At 47.7% G+C, this 20,836-nt stretch overlaps 1 protein-coding gene across 4 annotated transcripts in view; it reads right to left on the reverse strand.

Annotated features, from left to right (window-relative positions):
* Positions 1 to 6,878: 6,878 nt before the first annotated feature.
* GHITM (growth hormone inducible transmembrane protein) overlaps positions 6,879 to 20,836 on the reverse strand; it is a 213,140-nt gene continuing 199,182 nt past the window's right edge. For 3 of the 4 annotated variants that reach the window (XM_078771539.1, XM_078771540.1, XM_078771541.1), the window contains 6 exons: positions 17,946 to 18,057; positions 17,595 to 17,736; positions 17,398 to 17,506; positions 17,005 to 17,193; positions 12,880 to 13,036; positions 12,245 to 12,760 (listed from right to left, as the gene is read on the reverse strand). In XM_078771539.1, coding sequence (XP_078627665.1) covers positions 12,676 to 12,760; positions 12,880 to 13,036; positions 17,005 to 17,193; positions 17,398 to 17,506; positions 17,595 to 17,736; positions 17,946 to 18,057 — 794 coding nt within the window. In that variant the 3' untranslated portion in view covers positions 12,245 to 12,675. Of the gene's footprint in view, positions 7,274 to 7,394; positions 7,552 to 12,244; positions 12,761 to 12,879; positions 13,037 to 17,004; positions 17,194 to 17,397; positions 17,507 to 17,594; positions 17,737 to 17,945; positions 18,058 to 20,836 lie in introns of those variants that run through there. The other variant, XM_068107338.2, reaches the window with a different exon arrangement.

Raw genomic sequence — 20,836 nt, forward strand, 5'->3', positions numbered from 1 at the left:
TGACGCCCGGCTAGCAGACAAGATGTCCACTTTAACATCCACCAACTGATGACGCCCGCGAGCAGACAAGATGTCCACTTTAACATCCACCAACTGATGACGCCCTGCTAGCAGACAAGCTGTCCACTTTAACATCCACCAACTGATGACGCCCGGCTAGCAGACAAGATGTCCACTTTAACATCCACCAACTGATGACGCCCGGCTAGCAGACAAGATGCCCACTTTAACATCCACCAACTGATGATGCCCGGCTAGCAGACAAGATGTCCACTTTAACATCCACCAACTGATGACTCCCGGCTAGCGGACAGGATGTCCACTTTAACGTCCAGCAACCCATGACGCCCGGCTAGCAGACAAGATGTCCACTTTAACATCCACCAACCCATGACGCCCGGCTAGCAGACAAGATGTCCACTTTAACGTACACCAACCCATGATGCCCGGCTAGCAGACAAGATGTCCACTTTAACATCCACCAACCCATGACGCCCGGCTAGCAGACAAGATGTCCACTTTAACATCCACCAACTGATGACGCCAGGCTAGCAGACAAGATGTCCACTTTAACATCCACCAACTGATGACGCCCGGCTAGCAGACAAGATGGCCACTTTAACATCCACCAACTGATGACGCCCGGCTAGCAGACAAGATGTTCACTTTAACATTCACAAACTGATGACGCCCGGCTCGCAGACAAAATGTCCACTTTAACATCCACCAACTGATGATGCCCGGCTCGCAGACAAGATGTCCACTTTAACATCCACCAACCCATGACGCCCGGCTAGCAGACAAGATGTCCACTTTAATATCCACCAACTGATGACGCCCGGCTAGCAGACAAGATGTCCACTTTAACATCCACCTTCTGATGACGCCCGGCTAGCAGACAAGATGTCCACTTTAATATCCACCAACTGATGACGCCCAGCAAGCAGACAAGATGTCCACTTTAACATCCACCAACCCATGACGCCCAGCTAGCAGACAAGATGTCCACTTCAACATCCACCAACCCATGACGCCCAGCTAGCAGACAAGATGTCCACTTCAACATCCACCAGCCCATGACGCCCGGCTAGCAGACAAGATGTCCACTTTAACATCCACCAACTGATGACTCCCGGCTAGCGGAGAAGATGTCCACTTTAACGTCCACCAACCCATGACGCCCAACTAGCAGACAAGATGTCCACTTTAACGTACACCAACCCATGACGCCCGGCTAGCAGACAAGATGTCCACTTTAACATCCACCAACCCATGACGCCCGGCTAGCAGACAAGATGTCCACTTTAACATCCACCAACCCGTGACGCCCGGCTCGCAGACAAAATGTCCACTTTAACGTCCACCAACCCATGACGCCCGGCTAGCAGACAAGATGTCTACTTTAACATCCACCAACTGATGACGCCCGGCTAGCAGACACGATGTCCACTTTAACATCCACCAACTGATGACGCCCGGCTAGCAGACAAGATGTCCACTTTAACATCCACCAACTGATGATGCCCGGATAGCAGACAAGATGTCCACTTTAACATCCACCAACTGATGACGCCCGGCCAGCAGACAAGATGTCCACTTTAACATCCACCAACTGATGACGCCCAGCCAGCAGAAAAGATGTCCACTTTAACATCCACCAACTGATGACGGCCGGCTAGCAGACAAGATGTCCACTTTAACATCCACCAACTGATGACGCCCGGCCAGCAGACAAGATGTCCACTTTAACATCCACCAACCCATGACGCCCGACTAGCAGACAAGATGTCCACTTTAACGTACACCAACCCATGACGCCCGGCTAGCAGACAAGATGTCCACTTTAACATCCACCAACCCATGACGCCCGGCTAGCAGACAAGATGTCCACTTTAACATCCACCAACTGATGATGCCCGGCTAGCAGACAAGATGTCCACTTTAACATCCACCAACTGATGATGCCCGGCTAGCAGACAAGATGTCCACTTTAACATCCACCAACTGATGACGCCCGGCTAGCAGACAAGATGTCCACTTTAACATCCACCAACTGATGACTCCGGGCTATCGGACAAGATGTCCACTTTAACGTCCACCAACCCATGACGCCCGACTAGCAGACAAGATGTCCACTTTAACGTACACCAACCCATGACGCCCGGCTAGCAGACAAGATGTCCACTTTAACATCCACCAACCCATGACGCCCGGCTAGCAGACAAGATGTCCACTTTAACATCCACCAACTGATGACGCCAGGCTAGCAGACAAGATGTCCACTTTAACATCCACCAACTGATGACGCCCAGCGAGCAGACAAGATGTCCACTTTAACATCCACCAACTGATGACGCCCGGCTAGCAGACAAGATGTCCACTTTAACATTCACCAACTGATGACGCCCGGCTAGCAGACAAAATGTCCACTTTAACATCCACCAACTGATGACGCCCGGCTCGCAGACAAGATGTCCATTTTAACATCCACCAACCCATGACGCCCGGCTAGCAGACAAAATGGCCACTTTAATATCCACCAATTGATGACGCCCGGCTAGCAGACAAGATGTCCACTTTAACATCCACCTTCTGATGACGCCCGGCTAGCAGACAAGATGTCCACTTGAACGACCACCAACCCATGACGCCTGACTAGCAGACAAGATGTCCACTTTAACGTACACCAACCCATGACGCCCGTCTAGCAGACATGCTCCCGTCCCATCCCATCTCTACCGCCTCTGACATCAACTCATCCTGGGAATTCTTCCAAAGTAAATTGCTCTCTCTCATGCACAGATTTATCCCATCTCGTCTTCAGTTGTCATACCCTTCCTCCCGTCCATGGTACACGGAATGTTGTGGTGAGGCTGTTGCCCAGAAAAAACTTGCCTTCGTCTCCTGGAAAGCAAATCCAACGGAAGGAAATCTCATTTCCTTTCACAAAGCCCGAAAGAAGTGTATGTCCACCCTCAGGAGAGCCAGGAAACAATATCTCTCCGTTCTCAAGACCGAACTCTCTTATCTGTCTCCCTTTTCCAAATCCTGGTGGCGTCTGGTCAAATCTGTTTCTGGTGTTTGTTCCCCCTCCATCCCCTCCCTCACCTCAAACGGCAACACGGCTGACTCCGCACATGAAAAAGCTGAATGCCTCAACTCTGTTTGCCTCTAAGTCTTGTGTCCCAAACCCATCCCTCTCTGTACCCACCATACCCAGTTGCTCCTGGACTCTGTGTCCTTTCCTCCTGACAAGGTGGAAAAGTTTCTGTCAACTCTCTGACTCTGATTCTCGACATGATTCTCGACATAATTCATGATTCATTTGATTCTCGATTCTGGTTCTCGATTCCTCGACTCTGATTCTGCAACTGGACCTGACGGCATCAGCCCAAGGGTCCTAAAATCCTTTTCTTCCGTTCTTTCATTCCCTCTCTCTGTTCTCTTCACCCTCTCTTTTGCTCAAGGTCATCTGCCATCTGCTTGGAAATCAGCCAACATCACCGTTTTGCACAAAAAAGGTGCAAAAACAGATCCTAGCAACTACAGACCAATCAGCCTTCTCCCAATTATCAGTAAAGTCATGGAATCCATCATTGCTTCGGATATGAAATCTTTCCTTTTCTCCAATGGCTTGATCTCTGATCATCAATTTGGTTTCAGACCAGGTCACTCTACTCTGGACGTGCTGCTTCTGCTTTCTCAACAATGGATGGAGGTCCTCAATGCCAAACAGGAAATTAGAGCCGTCTCCCTTGACATATCACGTGCCTTCGATACGGTCTGGCACCCCGCTCTGCTCACCAAACCCTCTTCCTTTGGTATCCATGGAAATCTCCACGCATGGCTGGCGGACTTCTTCTCTAGCCGTAGTCAACGTGTGGCCCTGAATGGGTTTCTCTCATCTCCTCTTTCTGTTCAGACTGGAGTTCCCCAAGGCAGTGTTCTGGGCCCTGTGCTTTTTCTGGTCTTCATCAATGATCTCTCTCACTCTCTTGAAAATCCTCCCTATCTCTTTGCTGATGACTCTACTCTCTGTCGCTCCATTCCTCATCCCTCAGATCGGCAGTCTGCAGCCTCCTCACTCTCTGCAGACCTCGACAAAATCACAGACTGGGCAAACACGTGGAACATGTCTTTCAATCCTGACAAATCTCACACTCTTACGATGTCTCTCCGAAAAGACCGACTGGACAACCCTCCCATCCACTTTCTGAATAATCCTCTCCAAGAAGTTCTGTCACTCAAGCGTTTGGGTCTCACTATCTGCCATGATCTTTCCTGGGAAAACCACATTTCAAATCTGGCCTCCAAAGCCAGTCTCCGACTGGGCATCCTCCGTCGTGCGAAGTCCTTCCTTGGCACATCTGAGCTCCTCACCACATACAAGGCTTTCATCCGCAGCTCAATGGAATACTGCTCTCCCCTCTGGGCTGGTGCTCCTGCCTCACACCGAGCTCGTCTTCACGCTGTTGAAACCAAAGCGTTCAGAATCATTGGAATCTCCCGCGATGAAGCTAACTCCAAGGGACTTTCACTCACTCACCGCAGGCAGGTTGGTGGTCTTTCCGTCTTCTACCGACTCCTCTCCGGCCTTGCCCCCCCAGCTCTCTCTGGGCTCTGTCCCCCAAATATTCCTACAGGTCGCACAAGATCTGCCTGCAACCCTCTTATGGTTAAACTGCCAAAATCAAGACTCTCTGCTCACCTTCACTCCTCTTTTCTCCCGCCTCTGGAACAAACCCCCTCACTCTCTTCAATCCCACTCCTCCCTCCCGGTCTTTAAAACAGCTCTTCACCACCATCTCTTATCTTCCCCCATCCAAAACCTTGATCTTTTCTACCCTCAATAATTTCACCCAAAATCCACTTTTTTGAAATACCAACTGCTGTCCTGGAAGTCCTTGGTGTGTTTGTGTTTTTTACTTTTCCCGCCCCCCCACCCCCCCCCTTCCCACGCCTCCTCCACCCAAGCCCGCTCCCTCCCACACATCTCCTGATGTCCCTGCTCTCAAATGTTGTGATTGTGTGCTTCCCCTTCTCTCCCCATCTTGTCTACCACTCCCTCTTTTTATATATTTTGTTTGACTGTTTGATTTGTTTGTGTGATAAATGTTAGCTCTTTCACGAGCCTCGATTCTGTATTCAAAAAAAAAAGAAAAAAAAGAAAAAGAAAAAAAAAAGATGTCCACTTTAACATCCACCAACCCATGACGCCCGGCTAGCAGACAAGATGTCCACTTTAACATCCACCAACTGATGATGCCCGGCTAGCAGACAAGATGTCCACTTTAACATCCACCAACTGATGACGCCCGGCGAGCAGACAAGATGTCCACTTTAACATCCACCAACTGGTGACGCCCGGCTAGCAGACAAGATGTCCACTTTAACATCCACCAACTTATGACTCCCGGCTGGCAGACAAGATGTCCACTTTAATATCCACCAACCCATGACGCCCAGCTAGCAGACAAGATGTCCACTTTAACATCCACCAACCCATGACGTCCGGCTAGCAGACAAGATGTCCACTTTGACATCCACCAACCCATGACGTCCGGCTAGCAGACAAGATGTCCACTTTAACATCCACCAACCCATGACGTCCGGCTAGCAGACAAGATGTCCACTTTGACATCCACCAACCCATGACGTCCGGCTAGCAGACAAGATGTCCACTTTAACATTCACCAACCCATGACGCCCGGCTAGCAGACAAGATGTCCACTTTAACATCCACCAACTGATGACGCCCGGCTAGCAGACAAAATGTCCACTTTAACATCCACCAACTGATGACGCCCGGCTAGCAGACAAGATGTCCACTTTAACATCCACCAACCCATGACGCCTGGCTAGCAGACAAGATGTCCACTTTAACATCCACCAACCCATGACGTCCGGCTAGCAGACAAGATGTCCACTTTGACATCCACCAACCCATGACGTCCGGCTAGCAGACAAGATGTCCACTTTAACATTCACCAACCCATGACGCCCGGCTAGCAGATAAGACGTCCACTTTAACATCCACCAACTGATGACACACGGCTAGCAGACAAGATGTCTCGTTTAATAAACGTTCACCAGAGGGACGGCACACAACATAGAATCACCTATGGAATACCAGGATGACAGTTTTTAGTCGGCTCAGGGAATCGAACCCACAGCAGTCCAGCTCAAGATGAGGTGCGCTACCTCTAAACCCTCCTCTCGGACAGACGACCTCGCGACACCCACGTGGTCCATGAGGACCTGGACCTCGTCCCCTCCATACCAGGAGGATGCACAGATGATCCCCCCGTGAGAGGTTTCCAATTGACCAGAGATCTTTCCATGAACAGGAAAATATCATTCCTGATCTATGTACAGAAGCCTGTGTCTTCGATTATCAGCGTAAAATCAATGTGCAGACTTGAGCAGACATGTTTATCTCTATTCCAGACAAACACCCATTTCATATCCCCCAATAAGGGAGGCCATCCATTATTGATGACCTCCAAACCTCATCCTCTGGAAGAAATCCAAACTCATATTATTGCAAAATGGAACTTTTGGATCCAGTGATCCTTTTTTTGTCAAAAACAAACTCAAGGCAGGTATTTTGATCAATTTTACCAAATATCTGGTCGTCTGTCTGCCACCGACCCATATTTACCAAATATCACACAAAGCCACGTGAACATTCGGTCATTGTAAGACGACTTATAAGACACTATTCGACATTCATATCGAGGTATTTATTTGTGCGACACGATGGATGTTCCACCACTAACGTTTATTAGGTAGAAGATGGACGTAACGAGCATGTGACGTCTCTCAAGGATGCAAAGATCAGGCAACGATTTTGATTTAATGCATATCACATTGAATGCATGTTCATTTATTACATCACCGGCAACGCATCAAAAACTTGCTCTTCCTGAAACAAAATGGAGGAGTCAAAATGAAAATATAAATAAAAAGGAGGATGCAAAAGATAAAACAAAACAAGTCTAGTGTAAAGAAGGAGCGGTGTAGAAGGATATCTACGTCTCAGTGTGGTTAGGACTGTGGGGCGTAAAGGAAGACGGGAAGCCAGCGAAGGGGGGGGGGGGGGGGGGTGGAAGCAGTCCATGAAATATGCACTGGGGAGATATGTGCATGCGGTTGGAGAGGCGGGGCTGGGTGACGGTTCTTCAACTTTCACTTCCGCTTCCCTCCACCACCTCTGAAGATTATGGACAGCCTTATGAAAATGTTCACGATATCCATGTACAGTGACATCGAGCTGGGGAAGGAGGGGGGGGGGAAGCGAGAAGGAAAACTCTCCATTGCTCTTTCACATCCAAATATTAACCAATTTCATTCGGGAAAGAAAAACTAAAGATGAAGTTTTGCACATTTCTCACCTGTTTATTGGATCGTGTATGGCCAGCGTCTCAGCCTGTCTGACCGCACGCTGCGTGTCCGACACCAGCATCCATGAGAACACGAGCAGACCTCCGTACAGGGACACCACGTGGACGGCAGAGCCCAGGGCAGAACCGACAGGAAGGAACAAGGCACCTGGCAGTAGACAGTACAAACAAGAAGTTAAAAACAAAACTTTGCATTTAAACAAAAAAAGCTTTCACACTTTTCACATTTAAAGGTAGCTTTAAAGGTATAACATGATGGAGTACATGTATGTACACTGTAGCTTTAAAGGTATAACATGATGGAGTACATGTATGTACACTGTAGCTTTAAAGGTATAACATGACGAAGTACATGTATGTACACTGAAGCTTTAAAGGTATAACATGATGGAGTACATGTATGTAAACTGTACCTTTAAAGGTATAACATGATGTAGTACATGTATGTACACTGCAGCTTTAAAGGTATAACATGATGGAGTACATGTATGTAAACTGTAGCTTTAAAGGTATAATATGATGGAGTACATGTATGTACACTGTAGCTTTAAAGGTATAACATGATGGAGTACATGTATGTAAACTCTAGCTTTAAAGGTATAATATGATGGAGTACATGTATGTAAACTGTCGCTTTAAAGGTATAACATGATGGAGTACATGTATGTGCACTGTACAAACCTGAAACCCATGTTATTCCCCCATGCACCGAATAAAGGTCAAATTTAAAGTGGACATCTCTCTGACCATCCTCAGGGAGCCTGCTCAGCGTCGACGAGTCTGGCATTTCACTCAGGCCAACTGGCATGGTCTTCAAGCAGCCCTCAATCATCTGGACTGGTCTCCCATCTCGACCACCTCTGACATCAACTCATCCTGGGAATTCTTCCAAAGTAAATTGCTCTCTCTCATGCACAGATTTATCCCATCTCGTCTTCAGTTGTCATACCCTTCCTCCCGTCCATGGTACACGGAATCTTGTGGTGAGGCTGTTGCCCAGAAACAACTTGCCTTCGTCTCCTGGAAAGCAAATCCAACGGAAGGAAATCTCATTTCCTTTCACAAAGCCCGAAACAAGTGTGTGTCCAGCCTCAGGAGAGCCAGGAAACAATATATCTCCGTTCTCAAGACCGAACTCTCTTCTCTGTCTCCCTCTTCCAAATCGTGGTGGCGTCTGGTCAAATCTGTTTCTGGTGTTTGTTCCCCCTCCATCCCCTCCCTTACCTCAAACGGCTACACAGCTGACTCCGCACGTGAAAAAGCTGAATGCCTCAACTCTGTGTTTGCCTCTAAGTCTTGTGTCCCAAACCCATCCCTCTCTGTACCCACCATACCCAGTTGCTCCTGGACTCTGTGTCCTTTCCTCCTGACAAGGTGGAAAAGTTTCTGTCAACCCTCGACTCTGATTCTGCAACTGGACCTGACGGCATCAGCCCAAGGGTCCTAAAATCCTTTTCTTCCGTTCTTTCATTCCCTCTCTCTGTTCTCTTCACCCTCTCTTTTGCTCAAGGTCATCTGCCATCTGCTTGGAAATCAGCCAACATCACTGCTTTGCACAAAAAAGGTGCAAAAACAGATCCTAGCAACTACAGACCAATCAGCCTTCTCCCAATTATCAGTAAAGTCATGGAATCCATCATTGCTTCGGATATGAAATCTTTCCTTTTCTCCAATGGCTTGATCTCTGATCATCAATTTGGTTTCAGACCAGGTCACTCTACTCTGGACGTGCTGCTTCTGCTTTCTCAACAATGGATGGAGGTCCTCAATGCCAAACAGGAAATTAGAGCCGTCTCCCTTGACATATCACGTGCCTTCGATACGGTCTGGCACCCCGCTCTGCTCACCAAACCCTCTTCCTTTGGTATCCATGGAAATCTCCACGCATGGCTGGCGGACTTCTTCTCTAGCCGTAGTCAACGTGTGGCCCTGAATGGGTTTCTCTCATCTCCTCTTTCTGTTCAGACTGGAGTTCCCCAAGGCAGTGTTCTGGGCCCTGTGCTTTTTCTGGTCTTCATCAATGATCTCTCTGACTCTCTTGAAAATCCTCCCTCTCTCTTTGCTGATGACTCTACTCTCTGTCGCTCCATTCCTCATCCCTCAGATCGGCAGTCTGCAGCCTCCTCACTCTCTGCAGACCTGGGCAAAATCACAGACTGGGCAAACACGTGGAACATGTCTTTCAATCCTGACAAATCTCACACTCTTACGATGTCCCTCCGAAAAGACCGACTGGACAACCCTCCCATCCACTTTCTGAATAATCCTCTCCAAGAAGTTCTGTCACTCAAGTGTTTGGGTCTCACTATCTGCCATGATCTTTCCTGGGAAAACCACATTTCAAATCTGGCCTCCAAAGCCAGTCTCAGACTGGGCATCCTCCGTCGTGCGAAGTCCTTCCTTGGCACATCTGAGCTCCTCACCACATACAAGGCTTTCATCCGCAGCTCAATGGAATACTGCTCTCCCCTCTGGGCTGGTGCTCCTGCCTCACACCTAGCTCGTCTTCACGCTGTTGAAACCAAAGCGTTCAGAATCATTGGAATCTCCCGCGATGAAGCTAACTCCAAGGGACTTTCACTCACTCACCGCAGGCAGGTTGGTGGTCTTTCCGTCTTCTACCGACTCCTCTCCGGCCTTGCCCCCCCAGCTCTCTCTGGGCTCTGTCCCCCAAATATTCCTACAGGTCGCACAAGATCTGCCTGCAACCCTCTTATGGTTAAACTGCCAAAATCAAGACTCTCTGCTCACCTTCACTCCTCTTTTCTCCCGCCTCTGGAACAAACCCCCTCACTCTCTTCAATCCCACTCCTCCCTCCCGGTCTTTAAAACAGCTCTTCACCACCATCTCTTATCTTCCCACATCCAAAACCTTGATCTTTTTTACCCTCACTAATTTCACCCCAAATCCACTTTTTTGAAATACCAACTGCTGTCCTGGAAGTCCTTGGTGTGTTTGTGTTTTTTACTTTCCCCCCCCCCCCCCCTTCCCACGCCTCCTCCACCCAAGCCCGCTCCCTCCCACACATCTCCTGATGTCCCTGCTCTCAAATGTTGTGTTTGTGTGCTTCCCCTTCTCTCCCCATCTTGTCTACCACTCCCTCTTTTTATATATTTTGTTTGTCTGTTTGATTTGTTTGTGTGATAAATGTTAGCTCTTTCACGAGCCTCGATTCTGTATTCAAAAAAAAAAGAAAAAAAAAAAAAAAAAAAAAAAGATGTCCACTTTAACATCCACCAACCCATGACGCCCGGCTAGCAGACAAGATGTCCACTTTAACATCCACCAACTGATGATGCCCGGCTAGCAGACAAGATGTCCACTTTAACATCCACCAACTGATGACGCCCGGCGAGCAGACAAGATGTCCACTTTAACATCCACCAACCCATGACGCCTGGCTAGCAGACAAGATGCCCACTTTAACATTCACCAACCCATGACGCCCGGCTAGCAGACAAGATGTCCACTTTAACATCCACCAACCCATGACGCCCGGCTAGCAGACAAGATGTCCACTTTAACATCCACCAACCCATGACGCCCGGCTAGCAGACAAGATGTCCACTTTAACATCCACCAACTGATGACGCCCGGCTAGCAGACAAGATGTCCACTTTAACATCCACCAACCCATGACGCCTGGCTAGCAGACAAGATGCCCACTTTAACATTCACCAACCCATGACGCCCGGCTAGCAGACAAGATGTCCACTTTAACATCCACCAACCCATGACGTCCGGCTAGCAGACAAGATGTCCACTTTAACATTCACCAACCCATGACGCCCGGCTAGCAGACAAGATGTCCACTTTAACATCCACCAAATGATGACGCCCGGCTAGCAGACAAAATGTCCACTTTAACATCCACCAACTGATGACGCCCGGCTAGCAGACAAGATGTCCACTTTAACATCCACCAACCCATGACGCCTGGCTAGCAGACAAGATGTCCACTTTAACATCCACCAACCCATGACGTCCGGCTAGCAGACAAGATGTCCACTTTGACATCCACCAACCCATGACGTCCGGTTAGCAGACAAGATGTCCACTTTAACATTCACCAACCCATGACGCCCGGCTCGCAGATAAGACGTCCACTTTAACATCCACCAACTGATGACACACGGCTAGCAGACAAGATGTCTCGTTTAATAAACGTTCACCAGAGGGACGGCACACAACATAGAATCACCTATGGAATACCAGGATGACAGTTTTTAGTCGGCTCAGGGAATCGAACCCACAGCAGTCAGCTCAAGATGAGGTGCGCTACCTCTAAACCCTCCTCTCGGACAGACGACCTCGCGACACCCACGTGGTCCATGAGGACCTGGACCTCGTCCCCTCCATACCAGGAGGATGCACAGATGATCCCCCCGTGAGAGGTTTCCAATTGACCAGAGATCTTTCCATGAACAGGAAAATATCATTCCTGATCTATGTACAGAAGCCTGTCTTCGATTATCAGCGTAAAATCAATGTGCAGACTTGAGCAGACATGTTTATCTCTATTCCAGACAAACACCCATTTCATATCCCCAATAAGGGAGGCCATCCATTATTGATGACCTCCAAACCTCATCCTCTGGAAGAAATCCAAACTCATATTATTGCAAAATGGAACTTTTGGATCCAGTGATCCTTTTTTTGTCAAAAACAAACTCAAGGCAGGTATTTTGATCAATTTTACCAAATATCTGGTCGTCTGTCTGCCACCGACCCATATTTACCAAATATCACACAAAGCCACGTGAACATTCGGTCATTGTAAGACGACTTATAAGACACTATTCGACATTCATATCGAGGTATTTATTTGTGCGACACGATGGATGTTCCACCACTAAACGTTTATTAGGTAGAAGATGGACGTAACGAGCATGTGACGTCTCTCAAGGATGCAAAGATCAGGCAACGATTTTGATTTAATGCATATCACATTGAATGCATGTTCATTTATTACATCACCGGCAACGCATCAAAAACTTGCTCTTCCTGAAACAAAATGGAGGAGGTCAAAATGAAAATATAAATAAAAAGGAGGATGCAAAAGATAAAACAAAACAAGTCTAGTGTAAAGAAGGAGCGGTGTAGAAGGATATCTACGTCTCAGTGTGGTTAGGACTGTGGGGCGTAAAGGAAGACGGGAAGCCAGCGAAGGGGGGGGGGGGGGGGGGGTGTGGAAGCAGTCCATTAAATATGCACTGGGGAGATATGTGCATGCGGTTGGAGAGGCGGGGCTGGGTGACGGTTCTTCAACTTTCACTTCCGCTTCCCTCCACCACCTCCGAAGATTATGGACAGCCTTATGAAAATGTTCACGATATCCATGTACAGTGACATCGAGCTGGGGAAGGAGGGGGGGGAAGCGAGAAGGAAAACTCTCCATTGCTCTTTCACATCCAAATATTAACCAATTTCATTCGGGAAAGAAAAACTAAAGATGAAGTTTTGCACATTTCTCACCTGTTTATTGGATCGTGTATGGCCAGCGTCTCAGCCTGTCTGACCGCACGCTGCGTGTCCGACACCAGCATCCATGAGAACACGAGCAGACCTCCGTACAGGGACACCACGTGGACGGCAGAGCCCAGGGCAGAACCGACAGGAAGGAACAAGGAACCTGGCAGTAGACAGTACAAACAAGAAGTTAAAAACAAAACTTTGCATTTAAACAAAAAAAGCTTTCACACTTTTCACATTTAAAGGTAGCTTTAAAGGTATAACATGATGGAGTACATGTATGTACACTGTAGCTTTAAAGGTATAACATGATGGAGTACATGTATGTACATTGTAGCTTTAAAGGTATAACATGATGGAGTACATGTATGTACACTGTAGCTTTAAAGGTATAACATGATGGAGTACATGTATGTACACTGTAGCTTTAAAGGTATAACATGATGGAGTACATGTATGTACACTGTAGCTTTAAAGGTATAACATGATGAAGTACATGTATGTACACTGAAGCTTTGAAGGTATAACATGGAGTACATGTATGTACACTGTAGCTTTAAAGGTATAACATGATGGAGTACATGTATGTACACTATAGCTTTAAAGGTGTAAAAAAGATGGAGTACATGTATGTACACTGTAGCTTTAAAGGTATAACATGATGGAGTACATGTATGTACACTGTAGCTTTAAAGGTATAACATGATGGAGTACATGTATGTACACTATAGCTTTAAAGGTGTAAAAAGATGGAGTACATGTATGTACACTGTAGCTTTAAAGGTATAATATGATTGAGTACATGTATGTACACTGTAGCTTTAAAGGTATAACATGATGGAGTGCATGTATGTAAACTGTCACTTTAAAGGCATAATATGATGGAGTACATGTATGTAAACTGTCGCTTTAAAGGTATAACATGATGGAGTACATGTATGTGCACTGTACAAACCTGAAACCCATGTTATTCACCCATGCACCGAATAAAGGTCAAATTTAAAGTGGACATCTCTCTGACCATCCTCAGGGAGCCTGCTCAGCGTCGACGAGTCTGGCATTTCACTCAGGCCAACTGGCACGGTCTTCAAGCAGCCATCAATCATCTGGACTGGTCTCCCATCTCGACCACCTCTGACATCAACTCATCCTGGGAATTCTTCCAAAGTAAATTGCTCTCTCTCATGCACAGATTTATCCCATCTCGCCTTCAGTTGTCATACCCTTCCTCCCGTCCATGGTACACGGAATCTTGTGGTGAGGCTGTTGCCCAGAAACAACTTGCCTTCGTCTCCTGGAAAGCAAATCCAACGGAAGGAAATCTCATTTCCTTTCACAAAGCCCGAAACAAGTGTGTGTCCACCCTCAGGAGAGCCAGGAAACAATATATCTCCGTTCTCAAGACCGAACTCTCTTCTCTGTCTCCCTCTTCCAAATCCTGGTGGCGTCTGGTCAAATCTGTTTCTGGTGTTTGTTCCCCCTCCATCCCCTCCCTTACCTCAAACGGCTACACAGCTGACTCCGCACGTGAAAAAGCTGAATGCCTCAACTCTGTGTTTGCCTCTAAATCTTGTGTCCCAAACCCATCCCTCTCTGTACCCACCGTACCCAGTCGTACCCAGCTGCTCCTGGACTCCGTGTCCTTTCCTCCTGACAAGGTGGAAAAATTTCTGTCAACCCTCGACTCTGATTCTGCAACTGGACCTGACAGCATCAGCCCACGGGTCCTAAAATCCTGTTCTTCCGCTCTTTCACTCCCTCTCTCTGTTCTCTTCACCCTCTCTTTAGCTCAAGGTCAACTGCCATCTGCTTGGAAATCAGCCAACATCACCGCTTTGCACAAAAAAGGTGCAAAAACAGATCCTAGCAACTACAGACCAATCAGCCTTCTCCCAATTATCAGCAAAGTCATGGAATTCATCATTGCTTCGGATATGAAATCTTTCCTCTTCTCCAATGGCTTGATCTCTGATCATCAATTTGGTTTCAGACCAGGTCACTCTACTCTGGACATGCTGCTTCTGCTGTCTCAACAATGGATGGAGGTCCTCAATGCCAAACAGGAAATTAGAGCTGTCTCCCTCGACATATCATGTGCCTTCGATACGGTCTGGCACCCCGCTCTGCTCACCAAACTCTCCTCCTTTGGTATCCATGGAAATCTCCACGCATGGCTGGCGGACTTCCTCTCTAGTCGGTCAACGTGTGGCCCTGAATGGGTTTCTCTCATCTCCTCTTCCTGTTCAGGCTGGAGTTCCCCAAGGCAGTGTTCTGGGCCCTGTGCTTTTTCTGGTCTTCATCAATGATCTCTCTGACTCTCTTGAAAATCCTCTCTATCTCTTTGCTGATGACTCTACTCTCTGTCGCTCCATTCTTCATCCCTCAGATCGGCAGTCTGCAGCCTCCTCACTCTCTGCAGACCTGGACAAAATCACAGACTGGGCAAACAAGTGGAACATGTCCTTCAATCCTGACAAATCTCACACTCCTACGATGGCTCTCCGAAAAGACCGACTGGACAACCCTCCCATCTACTTTCTGAATAATCCTCTCCAAGAAGTTCTGTCACTCAAGCTTTTGGGTCTCACTATCTGCCATGATCTTTCCTGGGAAAACCACATTTCCAAGCTGGTCGCCGTCTGGGCATCCTCCGTCGTGCAAAGTCCTTCCTTGGCACACCTGAGCTCCTCACCACATACAAGGCTTTCATCCGCAGCTCAATGGAGTACTGCTCTCCCTGCTGGGCTGGTGCTCCTGCCTCACACCTAGCTCGTCTTCATGCTGTTGAAACCAAAGCGTTCAGAATCATTGGAATCTCCTGCGATGACGCTATCTCCGAGGGCCTTTCACTTACTCACCGCAGGCAGGTTGGTGGTCTTTCCGTCTTCTACCGACTCCTCTCCGGCCTTGCTCCCCCAGCTCTCTCTGGGCTCTGTCCCCCCAAATATTCCTACAGGTCGCACAAGATCTGCCTGCAACCCTCTTATGGTTAAACTGCCAAAATCAAGACTCTCTGCTCACCTTCACTCCTTCATTCCTCTTTTCTCCCGCCTCTGGAACAAACTCCCTCACTCTCTTCAATCCCACTCCTCCCTCCAGGTCTTTAAAACGGCTGTTCACCACCATCTCTTATGTTCCCCAATCCAAAACCTTGATCTTTTCTACCCCCGCTAATTTCACCCCAAATCCACTTTTTTGAGGTGACTTTTGACTTCTTTCCTGGAAGTCCTTGGTGTCCTTGCGTTTTATACCTATCCTGCCTCCCCCCAGGCCCTCTCCCTCCCACACATCTCCCGATGTCCCTGCTCGCAAATGTTGTGTTTGTGTGCTTCCTCCCCTTCTCTCCCCATCTTGTCGACCGCTCCCCTTTTTATATACTTTGTTTGCTTGCTTGTTTGATTTGTTTGTTTGATAAATGTTAGCTCTTTCACGAGCCTCGACTTTGTATACAACAAAAAAAAAAAAAAAAAAAAAAAAAAAAATTCGATCCAAATAGTCACCTTGTCAGCCACAAATACAATGCACCTGGTGGTTCCATAACCGCTATAACAAAAATCCACTGCCTTTTACGCCCACAGCTCAAAACCACCACCCACAGAACTAGAAGGACGCTTGGTAGAACACACCTCCGCCAGGCTGAACAGTTTCCGTTTTGTATCCCACCGATAGGCCGGATCTGTAACTGGATCTTCACCAAAATCCAATCAGCTTGTTATTGTCACCTGACTAACTCATCCACCAAGTTTCATCATAATCTGTCCGCAACCTTTTGAGATATCATGCCTATCGTTTTTGGCCCCATCACTCAATGGTGAAAAATCACATAAATTATTTTATCCGGATCCAGATCTTCACCAAAATCGAATCGATTTGTCAGTGCCACAAACCCAACCTGTCCACCAAGTCTTGTCCGAATCCGTCCATACCTTTTTGAGATATCCTGCTCATAGAAAAACCAGACAGACAAACAGGGGTGAAAACCTAACCTCGTCCACCTTGGGTGGCGCAGGTCATAAAATGAACATCGACAAAGCCCGAGTGCCCTTACATTACTGTTGAGTGCATGAATAAAGCAGGTAACACCCATGAGGATCTTCAGGGACACCCTAGTTTACGGACCAAACTCACCCAATGAAGCAGCAGCGACAAGTCCGAGGCCCGCCCCCAGAGGTGCTGCCATAGACATGTAGGCGTCGCTCGGAGCACACGCAGCTATAAGGCTCGTCGCCATGGTGATGCCGGCCGCGGTCCACGCTGCGCGGATGAGCACCGTGCCACCCAGCCCGGCCAACGGACACAGCACCACGCCGAGCAGGCCTGAGGGGTTTGGGATTCAAGGGTTGCGATTTGGTCGACAAGAGAGAAAACGGTGCATTTCCCCTACCTCTCTCACCGGAACCCACACACAGATGCATCATTATGAGCACTTTAATGAAACTTGATTGAGGACAAGTGTCCTTCATGCAAACTGTGGTGGGAGTGAGGCAAAGGGAAAATTGGAATGCACAAGATGGGCCTTACACGAATGGCCAGCCCAGGCAAGGTGCTTGAGCGAGGCTCCACCCTCATACGGCAGTGACATCACCAAAAATGTGGAACCCATCACAGAGGCGACCAGAGCAATCGCACCCTGCGGAAAAAGTATCCAGAATAAGAGGACAAGATAATTTATACAAAAACAGGTACATGGTGAAATTGGCACAATATGAAGGTCTTACCAAGGGTGAGCGAGGTGTGACGCTACGTAGGAGACCTGGAGAACGAGACAGTGCAATGGCGCTCCCCGCAGTAATGGCCAAAGAGGAGAGGAGGTGTGTGTAAGTGGAACGCACTCTTTCCTTCACATAACCTGGCCACAAGCTACGTGTTGGGGTCCATCAGGTGTCCGTCAGGTTGGGTGCATTTACGTTTTGCATCATTGATAAAGTGCAAGCAACACGAGTACCTCTCACTCACATGAATCACACGAACGTAGTAATGCTGTACACACCATATTAATTAATGTACGTGTCTATATGTACAAACAGCTCGTTATTCTGACAATTTTTATGAAACCGTTTCAGCCCCACCTTGCCATCTCCAGTGTTCCAGGCCTGGCAGACATTCCCAAGCCATAAAAACACAATGCACCCACGCCGACAACTGCACCACCTCCCACTGCCAACTGGCCCACTGCAAATGCTGCCAGCAGGATCACAAGCCCAACGCACATGAAGAACAACAGGGAAGGAAGGTTAGATGAGTGGGAACACACACATTCAGATGAAAAGAAGCAATGACAAATAAAACAAGTCATTAGACGGAAAGATAGACAGGCAGAAATATACAGTCACGTGAAAAAGTAAGTACACCCCATGTAAAATTTTGACTTTTTCAACATATTTCAACATACAGCTATTTGATCTTCATTTCAACAATATTGATAGATAAAGGTGATATAATATAACAAATATCATGAAACATTCACATTTTGTAGTCCATTGTATAATTTAAATAAACATAAATGCAAATTTCGCATGTGGAAAAAGTAAGTACACCCTTGGCTTTAATAATAATAATAATAATAATAATAATACATTTATTTTATATAGCGCTTTTCAAGAAGCCCAAAGACGCTTTGACAGAGTACAAAAAACAAGTGCAAAAAGACAAAAATCAATAGGTAAATAATGAAAGCAAAAGGAAGGAGAAGGAGAAGAGATAGTCAGGGGTTAAATGCTGTGGGTTAAATGTTGAATGCAGTGTTGAACAGGTGGGTCTTGAGTGATGTTTTGAATGTGGTGAGTGAGGAGGAGTCTCTGATGGTGTGAGGTAGTGAGTTCCAGAGGGTGGGAGCAGCGATGGAGAAGGCCCTGTCCCCCCAGGATCTGAATTTGGTCCGGATGGGGGGGGGGGGGGGGGGGGGGGGTCAGGAGGTTGGTACCAGCAGAGCGGAGGTTGCGGGTGGGAGTGTGTCTGGAGAGGAGGTCAGCCAGGTAGGATGGGGCCAGGTTATGGAGGGCTTTGTAGGTCAAGAGGAGGATTTTGTACTGGATTCTCTGGGGGTTGGGGAGCCAGTGAAGCTTGTAAAGGACAGGGGTGATGTGGTCACGGGTCCGGGAATGGGTGAGTAGACGGGCAGCGGAGTTCTGAATGTATTGGAGTTTATTGGTGATTATTGAGGGTGAACCATAGATGAGGCTGTTGCAGTAGTCCAGACGGGAGGTGATGAAGGCGTGGATGAGGGTTTCTGCAGCCGTGGAGGAGAGGGATGGACGGAGACGGGCGATGTTTTTCAGGTGAAAGAAGGCTGTCTTTGTGATGTGTTTAGTGTATTTGTCGAAGGAGAGGGTTTGGTCAAAGATGATGCCAAGATTCCGGATGTGAGGGGAGGTGGATACTGGGAAACCGTCGATGTTGAGGGCAAAGTTATCGGTGGATTTGGTGAGCGTTTTTGGGCCAATGATGATTATTTCAGATTTATCATAGTTAAGTTTGAGGAAGTTGATTTGAAGCCAGGATTTTATTTCAGTGATGCAGTTTGTCAGGATAGAGTGGGTGGCGGTGGAGATGGACTTGGTGGAGATGAAAAGCTGGATGTCATCGGCGAAGCAGTGGAATTGGAGACCATGACGGCGGATTAAGTGACCAAGGGGGGACAGGTACAGGATGAAGAGGAGGGGGCCAAGAACTGAACCTTGGGGGACACCTTGGGGGAGGCGAGCAGTGGGGGATTTGCAGTTATTGATGGAGATGAACTGGCATCTGTCAGAGAGGTATGATATGATCCAAGAGAGGGCAGTGCCGGTAATGTTAAAGGTGGTTTCAAGTCGGGTGAGGAGGATGGTGTGATTGATGGTGTCAAAGGCGGCGCTGAGGTCGAGGAGGATGAGAATGTTGAGGTTGGCAGCGTCAGAGGAGAGGAGAAGGTCGTTGGTGATTTTGAGGAGAGCAGTTTCAGTACTGTGGTTGGAGCGGAATCCGGATTGGAATGTTTCATAGAGGTTATTGGCAGAGAGGTAATGTTTGAGTTGAGTGGCTACAGCGCGTTCTAATAGGTGGTATTGCCCCCTTTGGCAGAAACAACCTCAAGTAGGCGTTTCTTATAACTGTCTCCCAGTCTCTGACATCGACTGGGAGAAATTTTTGCCCACTCCTCTATGCAGAATTCTTTCAGCTGTGCGATGTTTGAGGGGTTTCTTGCATGCAGAGCTCGTTTCAAATCCCCCCACAACATATCGATGGGATTTAGATCCGGGCTTTGACTTGGCCATTCCAGAACCCTCCATTTCTTTCTTTTCAGCCATTCCTTGGTGGATTTACTGGTATGTTTAGGGTCATTGTCATGTTGCAAGGTCCACCTTCGGTTGAGCTTCAACTTTCCGACAGATGGCCTCACATTATCCTCAAGCACCCTCTGGTACAATGAAGAATTCATAGTGGATTCTATGATGGTGAGCTGCCCAGGCCCTGATGCAGCAAAGCTGCCCCAAACCGTAATATTTCCACCACCATGCTTTACAGTTGGTATCAGGTTCTTGACGTCAAATGCTGTCTTTGCTTTTCGCCAAGCATGTCTTCTGGTACTGTGGCCAAATAGCTCGACCTTTGACTCATCTGTCCAGAGCACATTGTTCCAGAAGTGCTGGTCTTTGCCTCGGTGTTCATTGGCAAACTTTAGTGTTGCCCTGATGTTCTTTCTGGACAGCAAAGGTTTCCTCCTGGCACACCTCCCATGTAGATCAAATTTGTGCAGCCTCTTTCTAATGGTAGACTCGTGCACTTTGACATCAACAGTGGCAAGAGCTACCTGTAGGTCCCGTGATGACATTCTGGGGTTCTTAGAGACTTCTTTCAGCATCTTGCGGTCTGCTCTCGGGCTGAACTTGCTGGGGCGGCCTGTCCTGAACAAGTTGGCAGTTGTTTGGAATCTTCTCCACTTGTAGATGATCTTCCGGACAGTCGAATGATTGATTTCAAA

Source organism: Myxine glutinosa, chromosome 2 (assembly GCF_964187855.1).
Source record: "Myxine glutinosa chromosome 2, kmMyxGlut1.1, whole genome shotgun sequence".
In the NCBI taxonomy this organism is placed as follows: Eukaryota; Metazoa; Chordata; class Myxini; order Myxiniformes; family Myxinidae; genus Myxine; species Myxine glutinosa.